Source organism: Melospiza georgiana, chromosome 5 (assembly GCF_028018845.1).
Source record: "Melospiza georgiana isolate bMelGeo1 chromosome 5, bMelGeo1.pri, whole genome shotgun sequence".
Lineage (NCBI taxonomy): Eukaryota > Metazoa > Chordata > Aves > Passeriformes > Passerellidae > Melospiza > Melospiza georgiana.
This window is the reverse complement of record NC_080434.1, coordinates 57,518,269-57,544,028: the sequence shown is the minus strand read 5'-3', so window position 1 is coordinate 57,544,028 and position 25,760 is coordinate 57,518,269. Positions and strand designations below refer to the sequence as shown.

The window sequence follows — 25,760 nt, the reverse complement described above, 5'->3', positions numbered from 1 at the left end:
ATGGATGCGGGAGTGTAGAGATCAGTACTGTGCCCATTCCCCTTGGGGATGCCTTGCAGTGCCTCTGTGTTTGTTGATGTGGTTAGTGGCGTGTACTTTGAATGTGGCAATCATTTCAGCAATAGGACTATTGTTACTGCAGGGAAAATATTAGCTATAAATAGAATAAAACTGTTCTGGTGTATTTATGAAACTTGCAATTTTTATTAATCACATCCATGTGTATAAAATCCATATTTGTCATGCATAATTCTGCTATAGTGGATTTATTTATTATGGTACAATAATGAATGCTGCTCTGTGTCTTGCAGCTCTATTGTAAATGTTTACATTTGCATGGATGTTCACCCAGAATTATAAAAATTTTAAAAAGAAAATATCTAAGTTTCAAGCTATTATTAGAAGGCTATTCTGAGTAAATTTTTCACTTATACAACAGCTAACTTAATATTGAGATTGCTGGTCACAGACAAGAGTTACACCAAAACCCCTTATTTTCTCACAGCCTTGCTGTAATTATACTTTATCCACATTTCTCACATGAAAAAATTACTATTTTAAAGCTGGATGGGTGGCATTTCTTATAGACCCTTGGATCCCAGTACACCCAGAAAGGCTTCTTACAGTATACATCATCTCAAACATTGTCAAATTTTGGATCAAATCCGGAATTCTGCCATTTCAAGATGGTATGACTAAACACATTCCTTCCAGAACTTGTATAATGCCAGTGAATAATGTATTGGACAAAAGTTTTTTCATCAAAGGCTGAATAAACTTATTTCAGCCATGAGTAACTCAACTTTCTCCTTTCACAAATGTTGCTGTTCATATATTTCAATAAAACCACCTGCCTCCTCACCAAAGCTGGCTGCCTGTTTCTGTTCAGAGAGTTCTTCCTGCAGTAGCTCCAGTGTTGTCTTTTCCAGGATGCTCTTGCAGCTACAGCCTTGGCTCAGAGCAGTGCTGGCCCTGCAGTGCTGTGGCTGCTGCCCTGGTAACATGCTCATGCTGAAAAAAATCACATTTTCTCTTTCTAAGGGACAAGTGTTAACTGCATTGCCCTCACAACTTTTCATCATCGTCTGGCTCCACTGGTTTTCATCTGCTTAGAGAGGAGGCTGGATGTGGCAGATGTCTGGAATGGAAATTACAGTAACCTTCCAGCACAGCTCTTTGATCAGTGTGCCCAGGACACTTTTATTTTAGTAGGGTTTATTTAATGCAAAACTGTTTGTGTGTGTGTGTACATATGTAAGTATACATATAAAATTTTTTTTGAGCACAATATGACTGGAATCAGCCTGGCTTGGCAGGTCTGTGCTGTGTGATCACCAGTCTGTTTTCCATTTCTCCAAGTTCTGCTTCCAACGGAGAATAGCACCAGGAGTTATTCCAGCTCTGAATAGCAGTGCAGGGTGGGCCAAACTCAATAACTCAATAGCAGAGCAGGGTGGGCCAAAGCTAATGGAAAATGGTGGCAAATTGAGCATTGCAGTTTCCTCTGCCAGATGATCCACTGCAGGCTAAGGCTGTCTTGCTGCTACCAACTAGACAAGAGTTACTCTGTGTTCAGAACTGCTCATTATCATTGAGCCTGCCAAGTTGTTTGACAGTCTGGTGAAAGAAGATGCTACATCTAAACCATTAGACACTTTAAAAATGGGCCTTCCCTGTCTCACTTGTGACAACATACAGCAAAAGAACAAACTCAGTTTAAAACAGTGCCCTTCATGCATTTTCCGTTTAGTATGTAAGCAGTAAATAGTTTTGAAAATTACTTGGAGATGGAAAATTTGCCCCTAGATTTTCACAGGTGTCACAGGCAGAATATGCCAACCTGAGATTTAGCTGGATATACTAAATGAAACACAGTTCCTTACAGATTTCTGCTCATACTAATAGTCTTTTACTTTCTGGCAAGTGTGTGTAGATGGAGAAAAAAATGTAGTAGGGTCTGAAGTAGATGACCTAGGGAAAAAATAACCATAATACAGCTACAGTTTATAAGGACTATCAAAGATCACAGCAGATCAAGAAGCTCATCCACTGAATTTTCTTAGTTTGTGTTCCCATGTCTCTTCCATGGCATTGTATCATGTCCTTTAAACAAGTGCTAGCGCACATTATTCCAAGGAAAAATTGCAGGAACTGAGCAATGAGCTGCGTAAGAGAAGGAAATCAGAAAACATATCAAAACCAGTCAAAAAATAAGCACCATGCAAAACATAAAGCTCTGAGCACCTGCTGAATGCTTATGTGCCAGCAAAGATGAAAAAAGAAAGTGATTCATAAATTCTAGGCACAAAGGGTATTTAAATTTCAGTCATGCATTTAACAAAGAATTAGATACCACAAGACACAAATACACAGAGAACAAGACTTTTGACTTCTGAAGAGAGTTCTCTCCCTACAAGAACAAATTAATTTTACTTCTGTTTAGCTACAGAAAAAGTTATTTGATATACCAGATAAGATACTGCTAATAAATGAAGCTAGTTTGGAAATACAGAGAATTCCACACACAGAGTATATAAACTACGAATAAAGTAATGCAGGCTGTATTGGGATGGAGACACAGGGAACACTCTGAGATGCAGGATGTCCCATCAGGTGCTTCAGTTCCTGCCACTGGCACAGATATAATCTTTTATTGTGGGCCTGATATGCTCTCCCTTCCTTACTGAGGTGAAATACCACAAGGTGCCCATCACTCCTTCAATTCCCCATGGCTGAGACACCTTCACTGAAGCCAGCAGGGAATTGCTCTTTCCTTACAGTTTTCAAGTGAGTAGATTAAGTCACCTCTTGTCCCTAATTTCATCTTCCCTCTCTCATTATTAGGAATAATAATAGGAACATGCCTATATGAAATCTTTGGTTTAGCCAAAGAAAACTCATCTCACAAACCCTAAATAATTTAGAGTTTACATGTCTGGTCAATAGTGGGAGATGGACCATGTGACTTATAGACTGAGCTTGGCTGACCATCTTGCATTAGGTAACAAAACTAGTGGCTAAAGATAACCTAAATCAAGGCCATCTTAAGTGTGTGTTTGTGACATGCACAGCACAATAACTGGCTTTCTTATTGATTGCATCTCTGTCTGAAATCAGACAGCCAGGCAAGGGTAGATATGATCTAGACATGTAGAAGTCCACAATACCCTAGTGATGGCATTGAGATTTTAGAGATTTCTCATGGGTTTTCTGCTGGTTGAAGCTAAATGACAATGAAGTGGGGGAGGATTCAGGGAAACCTTGAAATCAGTGTAAAAAGATTATGATTTAGACAACATTGTTTGAAATTTCTAGAAGAAATTTCTAGAAGAAATTTCTAGAAGAATTAATAACTCTTTCTTCTAGATTTGTTATACACTTCTTTGTGTCTAGATTATATCTGCACTTGTCTGGGTCTCTGTTTTTAAACAGAGAAGCAATCAATAAGAAAATCATCTAATGTGCTGTGTCCATCACAAACACAAACATTGGTTGCACCCCCATGTAAAGCAGCTTCCATCACCTGCCTGTATTCCTGCTTTTCCCTTCCTGGTTTTCTTCAATAATCCCTTTACATGAACTTTAAGGAAAAGCAGGCTCTAAGGCTCATGATATGTATTAAAATGCTACATATCCCTCATCTCCATAATTTAGCATCCTATTGATGGATAATGAAATTTAATGCTTTGTTTCCTTCCTTCCTCCCCCCACTTCTCAGTATTGAAATTTCAATCATGAATCATTTTTAGACATTCAGACACTGAAGCAGAAGATGCTGAAAGAATTAAAGCAGAGTTTTATATTCAAGATTATCTCAGGTCTCCACCCACCAATCTGATCTGGTTAATGCCAGTTTTCTGCTTTAGCATATTGCTAGTTTCTTTGTGACCAGTTATAAGAGATACCTTTTTTCACACAAATCCATTAAAATTGTTGCTTTTGCTTTAAAGCTTCAAGTGATTTTAGTATGGGTGTCTGCTCCAAGCTGTTTTATGCCAGCAAAGCCCACCATATTAATAGCATGTTGATACTGTTATGCTAAATATAATAATCAAGAGTATGAACAAATATATGCAAATAATTTTTATTAATAATTAAAATGATTAGGCACTCTTTCTACAGAGGCATAACAGTATCCACTGTCTCATATGGCACTGCCTGGCTTGCCCTGGTTTTTGGCCTTCCACCTCCTACCCCATCCCCTCCATGCATCTGAAAGTGGATGAAAGGCTGATCCAGAGAGATCAAATGAGCAATGATGTGAAGTCCTAACTAACAGAGGAGAGAACAGAGCTAACCATATGTGATTCAACATTAATCCCTTTTCCCCCAAAGCTTTAGTGTTAGTATTGTAAATATTCTGATATCTTTGTATCTTGGAAAATTTCGCACCACCATGACTCTGAGCAGGCATATTCTCTCCACTGAAATGGCAGATTTGCAGGCAGTGTGCTTGAATCTTTTCTGTTTGCAGTAAGTGAAGAAATCTAAAATCTTTGATTAAAGTATGTAGATGGAAAATGGAATATGGGAAAAGACTGTAAATTTAATGCTAAGCAAAGTATGAACCAAGAGCAACATATGGACAATTGTTTCCTTCTCCTGTTTCTGCTTCAATGGTGGCAACATATTTTTCAATTTGGATGAGTAACACGTACATAAAGTATTCTATCATTCCCTTGGAGATTTTCTTACAATGCAAGTTTTTCCAATATATGGCAAAATAAAAAAGACTTAAGAAAAAAGTGCAATTTTACTTGATTTCTCCATGTCTGCAGTAGTCTTCTGTATCTCCGCTGTTGAGTGAACTGTTCATTGTATGGCAAAAGATATTTCATTAATGGATATTGCAATTTGAGCTTCCTTCATGCCTTGGAAATGCATTCAGAAGCTTTCAGTATGGCTTTGATATTTTGGGTGAGATGCGGTCTCCTTTGCACAACTTTTGATTCCACAGATATACTGAGAGATGAGAAAGAGTGAGACTTGTAATTGTGATCATCTGACAGTTTTTTCTTTAAAAATAAATTATCTTATTAGCAGGGACTGCAATTAAGACACAAATTGCCATCAGCTTTGTTACGCTGAAGTTGCCTTTTTAATTTTTTTCCCTTGCATTTCTTCTCTCTACCTCTCCTTGAATGCTCCTCATGACACTCCCTCAAGGTTATTTTCAAACATTTCTATATTCTCTGTAAAATCCTGTCCCAACTCCCCTGGATGGGTTTTAGAGAGGGGAAAGCACAGCAGCTCAAAGCTTTGATGTTGTATGACAGACAGTGCTACTGATGAGCCTCTGCTTCTCCCAGCATGTGCACACACAGTTTACATTTATCCCAGGGGAATTTCCCAGGATAATGCAGTGTGGATAATCGTGCTTTCCTGCAGCAGAGGAGACAAGGCAAACCTGCAATTCAGCAGCTGTGGTGCTCTTGCACATGAAGAAATACTGTCAGTGGGGAAAGACATTAAAACACTGGGTCAAACTGGGACCTTGCAAGGTGGGAACAGCACTTGGTAGGCAGTGCATTTTCAATAAACCAAAATTTATTAAATTGAGTTCAGATTAATTGGGTCATTCTTTATAGTGATGACCAAAATCATCTCCACAGTCTGACTAATAATAATGAGAAATAGCCTCTATCCAGTGGCTACCCATTTTAATTCAGGCATTTAGCTCTTCATTTTGTTATAAATGTGAAACTTTTGTAGTGTTCTGAATGCAGAGGAGTTCCTTTCTAGCCCAAGAAAAACACAATACAATACCAGAGCATTTCTCTTTTTTTGCCTTTCAGAGTGACTATTCCGTGTCTAATCCCATTAGAGTCTCAAATTTTATTTCAGTGATATTCTTAGTGCACATGTCACAATTTTTAAGGTTTGGAGTTTTAGTTATGGACACAGATACATTAGAAGATAAATGTGAGGGTTTTATGATAAACCTGTAGGCCCCCTTTCTATACTCAGATACTGTCTTTACTGTACTATCAGGCTGAGTTTAGATTGCAAATATTTTGGACATTACTCTTTGGACAGACAGTAGCAATAAAAGAGAAATTGGAGGTAAGATAGATGAGTTTGAGGGCACCAAAACAAGGACATCATCTACCTGCATCAAGTGGGGCAGAGATGTCCAGAGGGGAACCAGGATGGCTGGGGGAAAGACCAGGGAGTGCAGAGTGTGGTGTAGGAATGGGCAAGAGAAAACTGCTGTGGAAAGAGTCAGACCCAAAAAGCCAAAGTTAGGAGTGAGCAGAGAGAGTGAACATAGGGGTGCAGTAACAGAGGAAATAGGGGCTTGGTGGCTTGTGTGAATTCCCAGTCAGTGGGATAAGATTTACTGAAGGCTCAGTGGTTTTGAGTATGTCTTTCTTTGTCATTGTAGGGGTCAAACAGCTTTATTTACCAGCTGTGAAAACCTCTGCTCAGAGCTCTGCAGATAAAAATTAATACACAGACATAAAGATCAATCTGTCTGTGTATTTCTAGAAAAGATGATGATGTGGGGAAATGCAGTTTTACATTTCCTATGTTTCTCCCCCAGGTTGCTACAACAATTAAGATATGACCTTCATTAAAATCTGAGACCACCAGGACTACTCAATGACTGTCAGACATCTATTTTGAATGAAATCCAATAAAAAATAATGGATGTATTTTCAATAATCAGTAACAATTACTAATGTAGTCACTTAACAAGAGTTGCTGAGTGGAAAAGCTATTGCCAGGATGCTGCATTTCTCAGCTTCTATGCTAATTAAATGTATTAGTTATCTAGAGTTCTGCCTTTAAAACCCACAGAGAGTCACAGCTTGCCTCTTAATTTCAGATGCTGCAGAATTTTCCCCTGGTGGTGCTCCTTCAACTGTCTTCTGCAAATCTCCTAAGCCACAGAAATGTTTTACAGATGCACCCCAATGCAAACACATGCACTGACATATGTAAAGAGAGTTAACACTAATTAAAGTACCAGCTTATTTCCCTGAGTCCCAGAGTACCTCTGCTGCTGAAACTAAGAACTATGAGCATGTATTTAAGGAAGTACATTTCCAGCAAACAGTCTTTTATCCTGTCATTATTGTTTAATATTTGCTTTTGGAAGAGACGGTGTCAAAAAGAAATAGCATGTGAGATCTGCAGCTGAGAAATGGAATTATTAAGCTTTAGTTGTCTATACATCAGACCACTGTAACTCTTCAGTTAATGGGGTCAGTAATTCCCGTTCCCTCCGATGAAACACTTGGTCACAAGTTTCCTTATATGAGACAAGATCTTAACTCCCCAAGCAGAGGTGTGGCTCCAGTTGCACACAAGCAATAAAAAGTTGTACCACTGTGTGGTATTTCCAGGTTCCCTGCATGCCACAAACAGCTGAGCTTGTGAAGTCCACCTGGAACCCCCAGGCTCCTTCCACAGACATCTCCCTCTAAGCCTCACACAGATGGAAGACAATACAGAACTTCAGAAGGTTCATGCTGCTGATGAGAAGTATGGGGTTTTTTTAAGGCAGCAACTAAAAAAATTCTGAAGTGTGCAAGGTGTTTTAAATACAGCACAATTAACCATGTATGAGGGATTGCGTTGTTCATGGTGTGAGATGACGTCAAACAAGACAATGAGAGCTCGGAGTGTGACTCCTGCAAGAGGCTTAAACACCTGCCTGCACTTCTGTGATAACACCTTACAATAATTTGACTTGAGAACATCCCCAGTTGTTTTCATAATTTCACACAGCATGCAAGATTTTTCTTATGTCTTTAAAAACTTAGTCCACAGCTCTCCAAGACTTAAATGAGGGAGTCTGTACTTTTATAATTGTCTTTTCAAAGAAGCCAACCTAGCCAAAAACATCTATAAAGCTAAAAGAATCTATAAAGTTTTCAGTTCATCTAAAAATAGACAGTCATATGAATGGCTTCTGCACTCCAAAGACTGTAATGTTTATACATCTGAAGGCAATAAATGGGAATATAGATGCCTAATTCACAACAGAACCTAATCCAAGTGTTTTAACCTGAGATCAGAATCCCATATCTGTTTTCACTTGAATAAATAGCAAGAATAATCCTCATAATCATTTCAGTGCAAGTAGTTACTGTAGCAGCAGTTTCTCTGCACAGAACCTAAATTCACCTTCAACCCTGCTGTATTCTTGCCTAGCTAATCCAGTTAACCAGGCACTGTGGGCTCTAACAGTATTGCCAATTCCTGATTCCTCATCCAGATTCTTCAAGGGGAGTTAGAATACGTGGCTCCTTGATTTCAGGCAACAAGCAATATGTTGTTGACATCTCCTAGAATAGGGGAATTTCTTAGAAGGGTGGTGTGCTGAACTAGGAGTTGGGTTTGGGTCAAATGTGGCCTGCCATGTCTCATGTACTCTAAACAGCAACATGCATTAATACACATATTTATTGCTGTGTGGGTTTGTTTGCAAATGTTCCTTCTTAAAAGCATACAAAACTATCCTTACAAATAGCTTATTACTAAGATATGTGAAGCTCAACATAGAAAGGTGTCATGGGACATGCTACTGATGTTTCAGGTAGTAGCAGGTCAGTTTTGTAACCATTTATGAAATTTACTTTTCTTTTCTGGAATAGACTGCACCTCCCTTCCTGGTGTACTGCAGCAAACTTCTGCATACATTAAATCCATAAAATTACCCAGAAGGGGAAGAATATGCAGGACATCAAAGTTCACTTGTCTGTGGAAAACATTCAATATCCTCTTGGTGATATGTTCTGGTTGTGTATATCATGGGATGCCAGGTGGTCAGTTTGAGGAATAAAGGTCCAAATACCCATACCCATGTCAGAGGCACAAGCCAGCAGGAGATGCTGTCAGTGGTGAGGGTGATTTGGGGCTTCAGATCAGAGTGAACCACCCCGCCTCACATGGCCCTTCTCCCTGCTGCTGAAACTGCTGCTGAAACTCAGATCAGCAAAAAATGTGCCTATTGGGAATTTTCACCTCTGCATTGAGCCCAGGCACTTAGTGAAAGCCTGGAACCTTCAGAAGTTGCTGTTTCTTTGTTTGCCCTGCACATGAAGAGCACCATGCTGAGACACACTTTAGTTGCCAGCCCTGTTGACCATAACTGGTTGCACTGTGGTATGGATGAAGGAAACAGCTGTTAAATAATGTGATAATATTACTGTGGGCACTGTTGTTCTAACAGGTGTCACATGAACTTTTAGGTATAGAAGCTGGTAGAGTGTTTAAGGTAAATATTAGGGATATTATGCAGTAATTACGCACTTAAGAACAGTGGCTGACAACAACACCTGTGTGCTTGGAATTTTGTAAATTTTCTTTTTGAATTTGCCTGATAAGCTGAGCATACTCTTGGGGATGCAATACATCTGAATGGATCTATTCCATATTTCATGCAGAGAAAAACAAAGGAGCAGCTATATGAATTTCAGTCATTACAAAACACCACATTTACGATGCTGGCTTTTTACAACAGACGAAGCCAAATGTGCCTATCAGTAACAATGTTCTCCTGATTTGTCTTTAGGCAGAGGGCAAATGTCATCAATTTCTTCTGTCATTTAGTTTCACACATGGACTTCTGCCTGTGAAAATTGGAAGACAGCCTATGCCTTCTACTGGAAGGAGACTGATAGTCTTGCAATTGCTGGCAGAGCACACACCAAGTACATTCTCCCTTATTTCTAGTCAGAAGCTCTCTACACAGGGCCATGGAAGAAAGCAGCACCATTGCAATGCAGACACTTTCCTGCTGTACCAGACAATTCCCTCTCAGTGCCATGCTCCAGTTAATGCCTAATGAGTCGTGCCCTTCCCATGGTTATCAGAGGTGTCACCTGCTCTTAAAAGCTGATTCACTCAGAGTGGTTTGACCCTTGGACATGTACACACAGAAGGTCTCAGTAATACTTGACTCTATAACACAGAAAATGTTGAAGTCATCAGCTGTGAGATTATCAAAAATTACTGCCCTGTGGTGATTTTGCATGACTCCTCCACGTGCTCTGAAGAAGGATTTGGCTGAAGAAGCTTTTTATTTGCAATGCAGTGATGCTTGGCATCATCAGTGTTGACGGCTGTCCTGGGGTCCCTTCAGCACTGCGTGGAATTCCAAGACCTGTACCTGTGTAACATTAACTCTAGAAAACAGCTCCAGCAAAGGATGTGTAACATTTGTCATTACTTTAAGTCCTTCAGGCAAAATGAAAACTAAGCATTAGATTGCCTGAAAGTTGCTTGTGCTTATAAATGTTTAGGTGAAAAAGAACCATTGTGTCAGGAAGATATAAAAGCTCGGTTTATAAGGCTACAGTGGTACTTTCCAGTCCCATTCTCTGAGATATCAGCACACAGGAGACAAAGTACAAATTCACAGACTCCTTTGGGCAAATCTTTCTAGCTTTTATAGCATTTAAGAATCTTTGTCTATTTTTCTTGCTACTACAGTATATAATTACCTCTATGGTAAAACAATTTTGGGTTATTCAATAAGAACAATATGATGAAACAATCTGTTTAATATTTTTATTTTAATTTGACATCTGTGCAAATTCAGAAGTTGAACATAGCTAAAGAAGACTATTATCTGGCTATATATATCCAGATATTTGAAAGGTTAGCTATAGGATTCCTTTATTGTAAAAAGGTAATTTCCTTCAACCTGGGATAACAACATATATTACAACTATTTATCCAAGCTAAAACTGACAAATACAGTGTTTCCAAAGCCCACTGGCCATCCAGACAAATATAGATATCATTACTGCCACCTATTGCTACAAGGAAGGAATTGATGTTTTCATATTTGTATATTTCCACATGGGGATAAAATTGGAAAATAACAAGCTTGTTCGAGTTCAGGCATTTGTAAGTGAACATGTTTTGATATCTTCTTTGACAGTTTTATTTTCAGAGATATATAAAATTGGCTAGAACAAGTGTTAAGTAAATCCAGCATTGTCAGGGACACCTGGTAAAAAATAGTATTAAACTAGAAAGGAACTCCAGGCACCACACAACTCAGCACCACAGTAACTTGTTTCTATATAATTGCACTACAATCCCAAGCCTTGAGCCAGGTGTTCAGATATTCTTTAAATGCACTTGGGGAGAGGTAGGGCCTCCAGTCATGGGTGAGAGCTTTTTCACTTGTGAAAATTACTACAGCAGTTATGTCTCATACAGGCTAGACAATGGTCTTGCCACACAGGTTGTTCCACAGAAGGAAAAGGCTCCAAAATGTGATAATGGACTGGATGGTGGGAGTTTGATTATAAATATGTAAATGCTTGCTTCCAGACAAGTAGTTGGAAGTAGTTATGGATTTTTTTTTTTATTTCTGCATTAAAGACCAGGAAGGGAAATTGCAGAGAAAAACAGAATACTCTAATACCTCATCTTCTCAGCTTATTTTCGGTTTTACTGAATTGTTTAAATTTCAAAATTACAGTGTTGCACAGGGTCATATACTGTCACAACATTCATTTGAGCAGGAACAGAAGACTCTGAAGATCTTTTTATGAAAGGACAGTAAGTGGCAGCAATTACCGCTGAAATCTAAGTGAGTGGTTTGTGAACAGGCAATCAGAGGCCTGGAGCTGTCAAAGTCTTTCATTCCCATTCATCGAATTGTAAATAACAGTAAAGAATTCCGAGATTCTTACTATGATCTTTTTTTAAAACCATTGAGCAGTTCTGGAAACTAGGAACAATGTTGGTCAGGACAGAAAAATAAAAAGATAAATGAGTGATGAGGTGTTGACAAAGGGAATAAAAGATTCATCTCATTTCATTAAGGCTTTTTCTTGAGCAAGTCCTCCTGGTAGGTGCCCTGCACAGTTCAGCTCTGGAAGATACCTCAGTTCTGGGCTACCCTCACTGAAGCAAAACATGTTTGGAAAAATTAATCTCTGGGCGTACAGTAGCTACTATATATTGAATTTTCCTTTCTCCAAAGTGTCAATAAATTCAGCTACAGAAAACCTCAATATCTATGCAGTCACTTCTTTTATGAGCTTTATGCCTTGGATATTGGTATTATTTGTGAGTGTAATAAAAAAATAGGAAGGAAATAAGGTGCCTCTCTGTGAAAATCAGAATTTGTTTACATTTCTTTCCATAACTAGGAGAAAACCCTTTATCACACATTATATGGTTCACTTCAGTGCTCTGATCCAGTGATGTCTCATGTGAACTCAAATAATCCATAGCTGAAGCTTATATTTCCCAACTCATTGCCCTTTTTATGGCTGTTGAGAACTGCTATGCACCTAGTATTAATCTTAATGCCTATTTCTATTTAAGGAAAAAAATATTATCATCGGACACAAACTGCATGATAAAGAGAAAACCTTTAACTCAATACTTTAAGGTTTATCCTACACAACAGTTCAGTTGTTAGCACTAAAGAGAAAAATGTACTAGAAAATCTTGTATAGAGTGGAAACAATGTTGGCTGAAGCCAGTGTAATCCTTCCACTGACCTCAAGGGCCTTTGTCTGAATCCTTACCCTTTGTTTGAATCCTAATCCTTCTTTTGCATCCTTATGAGAATGCAAAATCCATCTAATTTGATTTCTCTGTGATGTGTTGAAGCTATCTTTGAGAAAATAAACCCTTAGTGTTCTGCAAGGACATGGGTCGCCTTCACTGCCAGCCAATGAATTTTCAGTGATTCACACGTGAATTTTGGGTCACTACACCCAGACTGAGACAAACATTTCTTGTGACCCATGGAGTTTTGCTGTCCATGGGCTCGAGGCATCACCATTGCCCTGGAGGAGGAGGTAGACAGTGTCTGCATTTGGTGTAGAAGTGCTTTCCTCAATCAATTAGATTAATCTTAGCTGAAGTATCTCTAGCTGGTAGTTCTGTTATTCACATCAGAAGAATTTTATGAAATTATGTCTTGTAGTAATCAACTTGAGTTTAATTCTCTGTTGTAAAAATAAAACAATGTTTGTTTATCTTACCTTGGTTTTATGGAATATGAATCACATTCATGTTCCAAAAGCAAATAGAGAAGTTTTTTTGACCATGTAGACAGTATTATTTGTCTCATCACACCTTACAGGTCTCTGCTGCTGACTAAGAAATCAAACCTATTTGTTCTTTATTCACAAGGAATTTTTTTCTTTAGCCTTAGATCTTTTCTTTTTTGTCTGTTTTCTTACAGATTCCTAAGAAATTGTATAATCAGAAGGACTGATGTTATTAAAATTACTGCATAGTACCTTTTAAAAATAATTTTCTGTAACCTACCCAAAGTTAGTTGTTTTCAATGTGAGGTGGTAGCCACTGAACCAGCCGTCAATGTTTTCTTGAGAAAAATGGGCAAATAATGGTTGAATTCACCAGAGATACTCCTTTCTTTTGTAGATGGATATTTCAAGTCCAGTCAGTAAAAACAGAGACAAAAAGTTATGAAGCCCTGACTGATCACATCACATGAAACTTTTTTTGAGATTGTATTGAATTTCAAGCTTTAGAGCAAGTGGCATTATCCCATGTTTTTCAGTCTTTTTATTATAATTATTTAATCTAATAAGGAACACAAAAGTGTGACCTCTGGAAGGTTATTTATGGTCATTAATTCAGGTGAGCAATTCAGATTCTTCTTTTGATGTATATATATATATATATATATATATATATATATATATATATATAATTCCTGTCATTTTATCGGACACCAGCAATGCAGTCATCTAGATTTAGTCATTCCTACTGAGATTTCTCAGAATCGTCTTTAGGTGATATAATCCTCATTCTTTTACCACTTACATAGATAATAAATACTGTGTTACACCTCTCCAGTGATGAATTGCCGGGCATTTCAATTTTAACCTCATTTCAGGATGAAGATAGGCTATTTATTCCTACCATTTTCTTCATGAGCATTCAAGCCCCATGATAGAATTTAAGAGGTGAAAGCTCTCACTAGCTGCCAGCTGTTATGGACTATATCAAAGACTCACTAAATTCCCCATATGCAGTTTTCTCACTGCTTTCTTCAATTTTTCATGAACTTCCTAGTAGTCAAAAAGAGGAGAAGTAAGACAGTCTTTGAACTTGGATACATTATTTTTCATAGACTCAGACTAATTCAGGGTGGAAGAGACCTCCAGACACCTCTGGCATAATGATTTTCCCAAAGCAGGGTCAGCCTTCAGATCAGAACAGGTTATTTGGGATTTATCCAGTCAGGCCTTGAAAACCAACAAGGATGAAGTCTGCATGACTTCCCCACCTCTTGACTTAGAAACCCACTTCTACTTCATAACATCAAAAGGAAACTGATGGAAAAGGTAATTAAGACTGCAGATTCTTGAACCCAAGTCCTTTATAACCATTGTGAGCCTTTCTAGGGAGGATATTCTGACTAGCAGATTCAGTGAACATGAATTGAGCCATGTGCATGGTTTTACTCCATGCAGAGAAAATCTTCAAGCACATGGGATGCACACAGAGTCTAGATGTTATAAAAGATACAAGTAGATTATTAATCATTCTTTCCTACTTGGAAATTATATGCAGCATCTTCTAACTCAACTTCCATCCTTCAGGCAGTTTTATTTTGCTATTTGTAGCTAAGGAAATTGAAGAAATCTAGAAATGCTTTCATAGGCAATATCAAGAAATGGCAATTAAATTGTGGGATTTTTATCTTTTTTTCTATATTGTTCACACCTTTCAGTTTCTTGAGCCAGTTTTGGTGTTACTTATGCCTTGTCCTGTCACTGAGCAAAACACTTTGAAGGTTTCTCTACTCTTATTTCTACGTGGCTCTGATATTTCTGCATACAAAAGGAGTTGGAGTAGTAGTGATACAGACAGACAAAGTTGTATTTTTGAGATCAGTGTCAGGGATGCTTCCATAGCTCTGCTGGTCATTGTTTGATGAATGGTGAGAGAGAAGCCCAGGGCATGTCTGAATCCAAACTATGGTGAATGTGATCCTTGCAAAAGTCCTTCAATTTCTCCTATTAGCTGGTTCAAAGTACTTGGATTATGAAATGAGTGTTTCAATTAATTCTCTTAACTAGGGATATGTGTAACAGGGAAATCCTAAAGTGAAGGTGCTGCATTTCGCATCCTGCTGTTTAAACATCTTGCTAATGGGAATTTTTTTCAGGAAAATTGATGTGTAATCAAACCAAAATTTCACTTACACAGTATGTTTGAATTTAAACTGCTTAACTAAAGAGGATTTATCTTTTAAATTCACTAAAACAGTGGTTTAGTGAATTTAATTAGAGTATTTATCTAGAGAAATTAAATATAACAGAGTCCAGAAGCCCTCAGTCCTGAATACATCCAGTAACTTGTGATGCACCTGGGCCTGCCAAGTCTTTCCCTGGACCCCACTGAACCTTCTGTGCCCTGCTCCTGGCTGGCAGTGCTCAGTGCAAGGGCAGAGCAGTGCCCCTGCTCCTCTGCACTCTTTAGAGCTCTCAACAAGCTGCCTCTGGAGAGCAGAGCTTTTAGTGCTCACTGCAAACTGGGGCTAATCACCCAGCAGGGAGCTGCTAGAGGGCACACTCTGTGTGCAGGGTGACACCCTGTGTGTGCATGGTGACACTCTGTGTGCACGGTGACACCCTGTGTGCACGGTGACACTCTGTGTGCACAGTGACACTGTGTGCAGGGTGACACTCTGTGTGCAGGGTGACACTGTGTGTGCATGGTGACACTCTGTGTGCGCGATGACACTGTGTGTGCACGGTGACACCCTGTGTGTGCACGGTGACACTGTGTGAGCACAGTGACACTGTGTGCAGGGTGACACTCTGTGTGCAGGGTGACACCCTGTGTGTGCATGGTGACACTCTGTGTGCGCAGTGACACTGTGTGTATGGTGACACTCTGTGTGCACGTTGATACCCTGTGTGCGCGGTGACACTCTGTGTGCACAGTGACACTCTGTGTGCATGGTGACACTCTGTGTGCAGGGTGACACCCTATATGCATGGTGACACTCTGTGTGCATGGTGACACTCTGTGTGTGCATGGTGACACTCTGTGTGCGCAGTGACACTGTGTGTGCATGGTGACACTCTGTGTGCAGGGTGACACCCTATATGCATGGTGACACTGTGTGTGCATGGTGACACTCTGTGTGCGCAGTGACACTGTGTGTGCATGGTGGCACTCTGTGTGCACGGTGACACTCTGTGTGTATGGTGACACTGTGTGTGCACGTTGATACCCTGTGTGCACCATGACACCCTGTGTACGCAGTGATGCTCTGTGTGTGCAGTGACACTCTCTGTATGGTGACACTCTGCGTGCATGGTGACACCCTGTGTGCACCGTGACACTGTGTGTGCAGGGTGACACTGTGTGTGTACACGGTGACACTGTGTGTGCAGGGTGACACTGTGTACATGGTGACACCCTGTGTGCGCAGTGACACTCTGTGTGCGCAGTGACACTGTGTGTATGGTGACACTCTGTGTGCAGGGTGACACCCTATATGCATGGTGACACTGTGTGTACATGGTGGCACTCTGTGTGTGCATAGTGACGCTCTGTGTGTGCAGTGACACTGTGTGCACAGTCACTCTGTGTGCATGGTGACACTCTGTGTGTGCGTGGTGACATTCTGTGTGTGCACCGTGACACTGTGTGTGCAGGGTGACTGTGTACATGGTGACACCCTGTGTGCGCAGTGACACTCTGTGTGCAGGGTGGCACTCTGTGTGCACGGTGACACTCACTCTGTGTGCACAGTGGCACTCTGTGTGTGCACAGTGACACTCTGTGTGTGCACAGTGACACTCTGTGTGTACGGTGACCCTGTGCTTGTCCTCACCCGCCTCGTGAATCAGCGCACCTCGCGCATCTCCCGGCGTGTGACCCCAGAGCAGCAGTGTCTGACTTAATAAACTTGTTTACCTTCTGGCTTAAAATAGCCCAGGACTTTCCCTCGCTGTTAGACCAGTTTAAAATGCCCTGTTTGAGGTCTGAGGCAGGGCTGGAGTCCAGCAGGTTGCCTCAGCGAGTGAGGGGTTGTGCTGCTGCGTGCAAGGCCATACACCCTGTGGTGCCTGCCCCCAGTTACAGCCTGCCCCTGAGCAAAATGAGCAAAGCCAACAGTGAGGAACATCCCTCAGGTGGGAAAGGCTTTGCGGTTTGTGCACATCTGTATCAAGTATCAGCCTCTGCCTGAATTAGTCATGGAAGGGTAAGCACGGATCTAATTTTACCACTGAACTTTCTGAACATTACGGACACCAACTGAATGAAGAATATATTTGATGATACATACAGTTGTCAAGTGGATTTGTCAATGTCTTTTCTGGTGGCTATAAAAATGTATAGACTGTTTAATGATGAAATACCATAGCAGATATTCATATTGTTTGAACTGATCTTCTTTAAAAAAAAGTGACAAAAAAGGCACTGTCCTGTAATGAGCAATCTTTGGGTGCTGTATTGTCATACACATGGCAGTAGCTCATAAAGATGAATTTATCCTTTTGATCAGTTTTGTTCTTGATGAAGTGCTAATCACTGTACAATTCTAATTCTTCATTTTCTTAAACTGGGGAAAAGAATTTGGAGTGCTGTTGAATGTATCACTGATTTCAGGAAGCCACAAGAAGACACAAATGTACATGTGTATGACTCCAATCTTTTTACCCACATGAGAAGTGCAGAGTCAGTTCGTGCTTGCTAAAATTTGGGAAGGCAAAGTTTAAAATATTCAATTCAGCTGTCAAAACTATTACTTACTTACTTACTTACTTCCATGGAAAGTTATTGCTGTATTTTCAAGTCATGAATCAACCACAAAGACTATTCAACAGGAAATCACAATTCCAGCTCTTATCACAAAACTGTTATCAGAAACCAAAGACAAAATTGCCACTGGGAAATATAGAAACCATCTGAGCAGTAACTCCTACAAAAACCCTTTCATCACTTGAGAAATTAGATAAAACATTACATTTAGAATTGCATAGGACCTCCTACGCTAATTTAACTAAATTCAACAAAATACAAAATTCCAATTTTAAACAAAACACAGACATGTTTCATAATATAAACAAATATATTTATCCCTACAGTTTTTCTCACAACTTCACCCATATGAAATCAGGGAAGGAAAGATTATAGTCTTGCAAATGATATGCCAAGTGATTACAGGGGAAAGGAAAGAGAACTCAGAGTCTGGAAGATTTTGGGTGAAATAGGCTCTAGGACTGATGTTCTTTTTATTACACAAATAGCTAGAACTGCTGCTGAATCAGACAATTATAGGTGGCCAGTATTTCACACTGAAATATTGGTATAACTTTAAATTTCCATGCCAGATAGTTCTTCATAATGAGATCCTGTTCCTTACACAGACATATATATGCATATATATATGCATTCTACATTATTTCCAAATATGCAGAGAATATTCAAACTAATTTCTTATTCATACTGTTTCCTCAGCTCCCACTACACAAATTATAAAAATAATTTTAGAATACTTCATGATTTCATATGAATCTCAGCAAGGGCTTGAAAGCATGGAATCCAGAATGCTAAGGAAAGTGTAGGTTTCCTTCTTCTGTCAATAAAGATGTGAAACTTAGATGATGTCTGAGTTCATATCATGCAATCAATAAATATAATTGCTTTTGCTATCCTATTCCTGTGTAATGTTGACTTTAGAAGTCCTTCTACTTTATATTTAGAAAAAAAATATGGTGTAACACATTTTCCTTTTGTGACACTTCACTTTTTTGATTATTTCATTTATGGGCACATTGGGGAAAAAACTTTCCTAAGAAATGTTTAAATTGGAATAATCAAGCCATCTCTTATCTAAAAGAGATTACAGAGGTGGGAGTGTTTGCAGTCCATTTGCAGACATTCAAGAGCTTATTTTGCCAATTTATGGTTCCTTGCCTTTTGAGGTTAAGTGGAAAGTTCAGCCCAAGGGCCAAAACTTTTGCTCAAGTTGTCCAACTGCTGCTCTGCCACTCTGGCAATGCCTCACTGAGAACAAAGGGTTTCAAACCTGCATGAAGTGCTGGCTGCCAGTGATGAGGCAGTGCCACCCAGCACTGTCCCATCAGGCTCACCCCAAGTGCCAGTGACGAGGCAGTGCCACCCAGCACTGTCCCACCAGCCTCACCCCAAGTGCCAGTGACCAGGCAGTGCCACCCAGCACTGTCCCACCAGCCTCACCCCAAGTGCCAGTGACGAGGCAGTGCCACCCAGCACTGTCCCACCAGCCTCACCCCAAGTGCCAGTGACGAGGCAGTGCCACCCAGCACTGTCCCACCAGGCTCACCCAGCCCCAGCTGAGCCTCACCAGGGCCTTTCTGGCCAACAAAGCCAAGACATGAATTTTCCCTGAGCAGCTCCACGCCAGTGGCAGTAATTCTGGGCCAAGGAAAGAAAAAGGGAATGCCTGAAAGTGGTGGGGGAAAGTTGTTTCCATCCCTCCTCACAGCAGCATGAATTTGGGTGAACAGAAAATAATCCTGAAAGTGCAGCTCTCTAGGGCATATTGTTCTCTTGTGCCAAGAATGGCAGAGTTGAGCTGATGCTTTAGCCTGTCATAATCTCCACTTTCCCTTATCCCTGCTCCTTTCCCCAGCATGGTATTTGGTCACAGACAGCCAAGTGGGGATCTGGGAGTGACAGCAGAGCTGCTGGACATACTCAATTAGCACGAGACAGATCACAGGGCTCTGCTGTGTGTGAGTGAGGATGCATGGCAGATTAGCAGGGTCTGGCAGACGGGGTAAACCACCTATGCTTCCAATTAAATTATTTCTGTCAAATGTGGAGTCCCTGAAGCAATCAGGCACCTTCTAGATGCAAGTCTGCCTTCTCATTTTACTGCTGCTATAAAGAACAAAGCACACAGTCTTAAAAACCAGACCCATGTCAATGCCAACCATATGAAAACAAAACTACAATAAATGGAAACCCAGAGAGACTCTTTAGTATGCATGTTTTCTCAGGGCAGCAAAAATATGTAGATAGAAATCATTTGCATTTATGTATTATATGGTTTTCATTGGGTTTGTAATGATTTAAGTGATTTAGTCCTCACATCCAAATGGGGAGAACTTTAAAATTGCAGATTTTCTTTGGGTACAAAATGTAATGTTTTCCTTTCCTTATTTTCCAGGGACATCAAACCTGACAACATACTGCTGGATGAACATGGTAAGTGAGTATTGCTTTCCCTCAAAATCTCTAATTCCTGAGATGTCAGTGGCATGCTCATGACACACTTCGTAAATGAACCTCCAATGCTGAATTCCTACCTAAATCTGGGATTTCTCAAAAAACTCCCACAGACCACCTTGTAGATTTTGTAGTTTTCCCTCCTATTGCCAAAGAAACGTGCAGATCAGAAATTTTCAAGGTCTGAATTCAAAGGAATTCAATATGAATTGAGATAAGCAGGGACATTTAGTAAAAAGAAATTCGTATTTTATTAACAGGATTATGTGGATCGTCATAACCGCTTTTAAGGTGCTTACCAATAGAACAGTACCAAGTACTTTATTTCCTCTCTTAGAACTTCTGAAGGGCTAAGAAATTCCACATAGCAAATTATTTCTCATGTGGATTTCTAAAATTATCTTTCTAGAATCTAGATAGGGATTTTGGAAATTTGACTGCAAAGTTTCTCTCCACACATGTAGCTCTGGCTTAAATAGCATAAAAAGGAATAGACAAGAATAAATAGCTTTGAACTTTTACTACTAATTCCAGGTTCGTAAAAATAAAAGATATGGTATGAAAGAAAAGCAGCTGATTCTTTTAAACTTAAATTTTAAACATATACTCTCTCCAAGAAGTATTTAGTTAAAATGTCATATATCTTCTTGCAACAGTTTATAGGGAAAACATGAGAAATGTAGGTAAAGAGGGCACTGCTCTTGTATCAGTTAGAACAGAAATACATAGAAGAAAAAGCCTAGCTAGAAAAAGGAGATGTGTGCTTGCTACCGTGGGAAAGTTTACTTCCAAAACTGATTAAAAGCAGAAAACCTCTGAGAAAATATAATATTGAAATTATGCCAATGATGGCATTATGTTTCAAAATCTGTTGTAGAGCTGCTGGGTACACAAGTAAAAGTTGATTAAAGTAACATTCAGCATAGATGATGTTTGTTCCTGGGAACACAAAAGCTAATAAAGCTAAGTGATACTGGAGTTTTAAACCATCTAGAACTTCAGCAATTTAATGCTTCAGACCCATAAGTGCTAATGTTCCCAAGACTCTGGTATCAGCAAACAAGCATGAAATAGAAATATCTTGCCTTTAAGTCCTGGTAAATTAAAGATGTCAACAGCAAAACAAAATGAGTATGAGTGTGTTAAATCTCTGATTGACAGCCTTGGAAGCACAGTCACCTTTACCTCTCCCTGCCCCTCATCAAGGTCAATTAGTGCACAAAACCAGCCTCTTGTGGCTAAAAAACAAACTCCCTTGTGAGAGCTTTCCTATGGGGACTCAGGCATCACAAAGAAGAACCTACACCAGAGTGACCACTTGATGCAAAATGAAGGGGATTTTTTGTGATTACAAACTATTCAGGAACAAAGTTATCTGCAGGCAGCTTGGAAATTTTGGGGAGGATGGCCTCTCTTCTGCAGAGCAGCAGAGTGCTGCTCCCTCGTTGCACACCTGCAGACAAGGGGTGAAAGAACAGACCTCTCCAGACAAGCACACCAATCTTGGTCAGCAGAATTTATCAATTCATGGGTTCAAACAGGTTCAAAGAGCTCTCACACCTCTGGGGAAGGAATTCCCTTAAGCCTGTAAAGGGTCTATACACTTCAACTCACTAATGTGGACAGAGTCTGTTCCATGCTAATTACCTCGGGCTTACCTTACAGAAGTGAAGCTCTTTTGCAAGAAGAAAGCTATTCTTGGAGTCTTTAACAGCTCTGATTAAGCTGCAATGTAGCAATGTCATTTTAACAAAATCATCAGATTTCACTCAATGGAAAAATATGCTGAATATATGCACCACAAATATATTTGGCTGCAGCGTAAGCGTAACAAATTCACCTAACATGAGCCTAACCAGGTGTACAGGAAGGAACTTTATTTTAGCCTGTGGCTTCTAAGAAGGCACAACAGTTTCCTATGTGCTTGACTTTACCCCTAGGCCTTTCTTACAGTTCATTAAACAAATTATGCTTACACAAAGTATCAAGTAATTGGATATGCACAACATTTCTGACTGAGACTTTGTCTCAGTGACTCAGATTTCTTTGGCCTCACTGAAGAAACCTATTCTGGCTGAAGTAAAAATTTAGGGTTACACCATTCACATTACTTTACATCTCCAAGCAGTTAAATTGGCTAACTTTCATAGCATATACCAAGAATACATATTATAGATATTTGTGCTCAGTAAAACTAGTTTCACTGCAATTTATCTGTAGGGCTTAGGGGATATACCTCAGGAGTACGGAAGTAATGAAAACAAAAGATTTTTCTTAAAAGTGATCAATCTAATTTACAAATTAAAAAGAAAAAAAAAATAAAAACCCATCACACAAAAACATATACAACCTATTCAAAATCATTCTGGCAGATGAATCCTGAATGTTTCCCTATCCTTTTCATCAAAGCCAAATCTCAGCACTGCTGATCACATGTTCTGATGCATCAGTGGAAATGAATGTTTGATGATCCTGAAAAGCAAAATGGTATGTGAGAATGGGATAACCAGCCATTAAAAGTGGTGATCAGCCCCTGTCAGGGGATTATTGCATGGTCTCCTGGAGAGAATTCACATCCAATCTCTGAGAGAGAAAGTAGGGATGGTTTAAGGGTTCATTCTCTGAACCAGAATCAGACCCTCTAATGAAATTAATTCAATCAATAAAGCTCCTTTTTAATGTTTTTTTCTCAGCTTTCCCAGAAAGCTCTTCCTCTTATGACTAACACTAATCTCTAATATTAGTAGTAATTCTCTGTTCTGCTAACATATATGTAAAATATAATTATTCCAGTGACAGCTGAAGGGACTGCCTCGTGTTTCATGGGAGATATTACAACTGTATTGTACAGAAAAAAGCATTTTAGAATTCTCTCAGTGATAGAATTCTGGCTCCTCTTCTATTCCTTTCATTTTAATGGTTTAGAACAATATAACTGAAGTGACAGCACTTAGATCTGGAATCTAAGTTTGGTCCATGTTGTATTTTTGTCTAAATATCAAAGAAATTAAAGATATCTTTAAAAGTTTGCATGATCTATTAACTATGATGTCAAAGAGACATAGAATTTCTTAAATGCAGTAAAACAAGCAGTGGTAAACAGAGTAATAAACTGACCTTTTCAGGAGATGATAACATTATTCCTACAGCTCTTTGGTAGCACCATTGAAATTAACATTGCTGGTGGTTCTGCAGAAATTACAGGCTCTACTTTTGCGTCCAGGCTTAGCCTTTTGCTAAGTGGCCACACCATCAATACAATCTGTTTACAAACAGCCTGTAAGGGTTTGAACGCCTCTCAGGCAAGCTTTCCCCAACATGGTTTCGTTCAGCAAAATCCATGCTTGGTTTACTGAGCAAGGACTCCCTGCTAGGTCAGATCCAAGACCTTGGCCAGCATTTTGTTGCAACTGGTGACAAGAGGAAACATTTTTGGAACATGTTTTTTGCCACTTTGCCATCAGTGTTGCCTATCACCCACAATTTTTTTGTGGTAGAATTTTAGAGCACCTTTGCATATTCCATTTAGAATGTGAAGAAAGTCTTGTTACTGAGTTAGCTGCCTTCTTGAAGCTGCAGCTGATATTGGCCTTTACAATCCCCTGGAGCAACAAATTGTAGAAGTTTACCACCCTTTAAGAAAGAAAATGTTTTCTTTAATATGTTTTAAAAGATTCTTAAAAAAAACCCAAAACAAACAAAAAAACCCCAAAACCCAAAACAAAAACTTAAAACCCCAAACATCTAGAATTCTAGGATTTGATGAATAATAACTTGCAATCACCAGACTGAAGATATTCAAAGACTCCTTCAGCACCCTCCTGTCAGCAGAAGACCCTCAGCTTTTTCAATGTCTCCCTACTGGGGAGATGTTTTCTCTGTCTCTCTCTTGCCGTAGGTGGAGCAGCTCAGTGAGGGGGAAGAGCAAAGGGGAGCTTTTCCAGCAGTAAACTCTGCCCTGCCTCATGCACAGGAGCTGCCTTTTGCTCTACGGGTAGCAGGATGCAGAGGAGGTGTTCAGAATCTACCTTCATGATCCATACTTTACCTTCCAGAAAGGCATTTTAAACAAAAAACCCCAAAATGAATACAACATTTCATGTGTGCTATTTTGATTTTGCTACACGAAATCTAATTAAAGGGAGAGAAAATAATGCACTGCGGGAGAGGCAATTTTCATTGCAAATCACCTGTTTGGATCAGTCTGAATGGATGTGATGCAGCAGATGTTTTGCAATGGACAGTGACACTGGCACTCCAATGGAGCATCACTTGCAATGCTGTCATTTAAGTGGCAGAACTTCATATATATTTCTATTTCTATTATCTGTCAAAAAAAGAGAGATAATATTAGGCTACCAAGGTCCTTGCAACCTTTCATTCTACAGTGTACATAGAATTGCTTTAAACTACTGCCATGAGGTGGATTTATTTATTTTTCAGTTATGATTTGCAAGAAGCCTTCAGCCACAGTGTTTTATGATGGCAGAAATAAACTGCAAATATGCTACATTCCATCCAGCGGGGAGTAGGATACCACCTTGGAATTGCTTTGTCAAGCTGGGCTGTGAGCACTGATTCTTGTCATGGCAGCCTAACACTTCCCACCTTGTATAAAGAGATGCCTTTCCTGGGCTCGTACTTTTTCTCTGCCATGTGTAGAGGGCTTCCTGGCCTGGGCATCTTAGGAAAAAGTGTTAATAAAATCCAGGCAGGTTTTTAAAAAAAATTGCGGAGAAGTGGACAAACCATTTCATTGAAGACTTTTACTGTGTCTCTCATTTGGAGAAACAGCTTAAAGTTTAGCAGTGGGAAGTACCTTCTTAAGTACTTCCCCCTTCAAAATCAGCTCAGATCTAACCAAATAAGGGTCCTCTGAGAATTTCAGTTCACACATGCACAGCTGCACAGTTAGAGGTTGGCTGACAACTTTCCTGTGGTCTTTGAGCAGGATCTGGGTTAGATTGTTGGAGCAGCATGACATTTTGTTGAGACTGCTCTTCGTCCGTCAGGCACCAGGGTAAAATCCATCAGTCAATTGTTACACTCTTCTCATCTCTGGCAGCAAACATGATTTAAAACCTCCCTTGCTTAACATGCCCAAAGCCTGATCCACTCTGTGGATTGAATGAGACTGAGACCTTGATAAAAAAAAACCCCACACAAATTTGTCACTCAGAAGTCTAGCTCAACACATGATATATTAATCATGATCTGAGTGCAGAGCTAAGATGGGGAAGGGAGTTCCATGTCCTCCATGGCACTGTCAGATGTAATCACAGCAAGGATGGCATCTGCATCACTCCACAACACCAGTCCTTGAGCAAAGATGCAAAACCTAACAGAAGACTTGTGAAATTCAAGCTTTACATATTTTCAAGCTGGATTTCTATTCAGTTTACCTGCATATAACAAACCAGGATTAACAGCTATTACTTCACAGTGGTGGAGATATTGAACCCATGCTTATCATAAACTATCCCAGTAAAGGAGTAATAGAAGGTTTGGGCCATTCAGCCTCATTAGTGCAATTTGAATCATGTCTGGCTGGTCAGGCAGCACAT

At 39.7% G+C, this 25,760-nt stretch overlaps 1 protein-coding gene across 2 annotated transcripts in view; it reads left to right on the top strand.

Moving 5' to 3' along the window:
* STK32B (serine/threonine kinase 32B) overlaps positions 1-25,760 on the top strand; it is a 155,887-nt gene that overhangs the window by 86,657 nt on the left and 43,470 nt on the right. For both annotated transcript variants that reach the window (XM_058024838.1, XM_058024839.1), the window contains exon 5: positions 20,138-20,175. In XM_058024838.1, the coding sequence (XP_057880821.1) occupies positions 20,138-20,175 (38 nt within the window). The remainder of the gene's footprint in view (positions 1-20,137; positions 20,176-25,760) is intronic.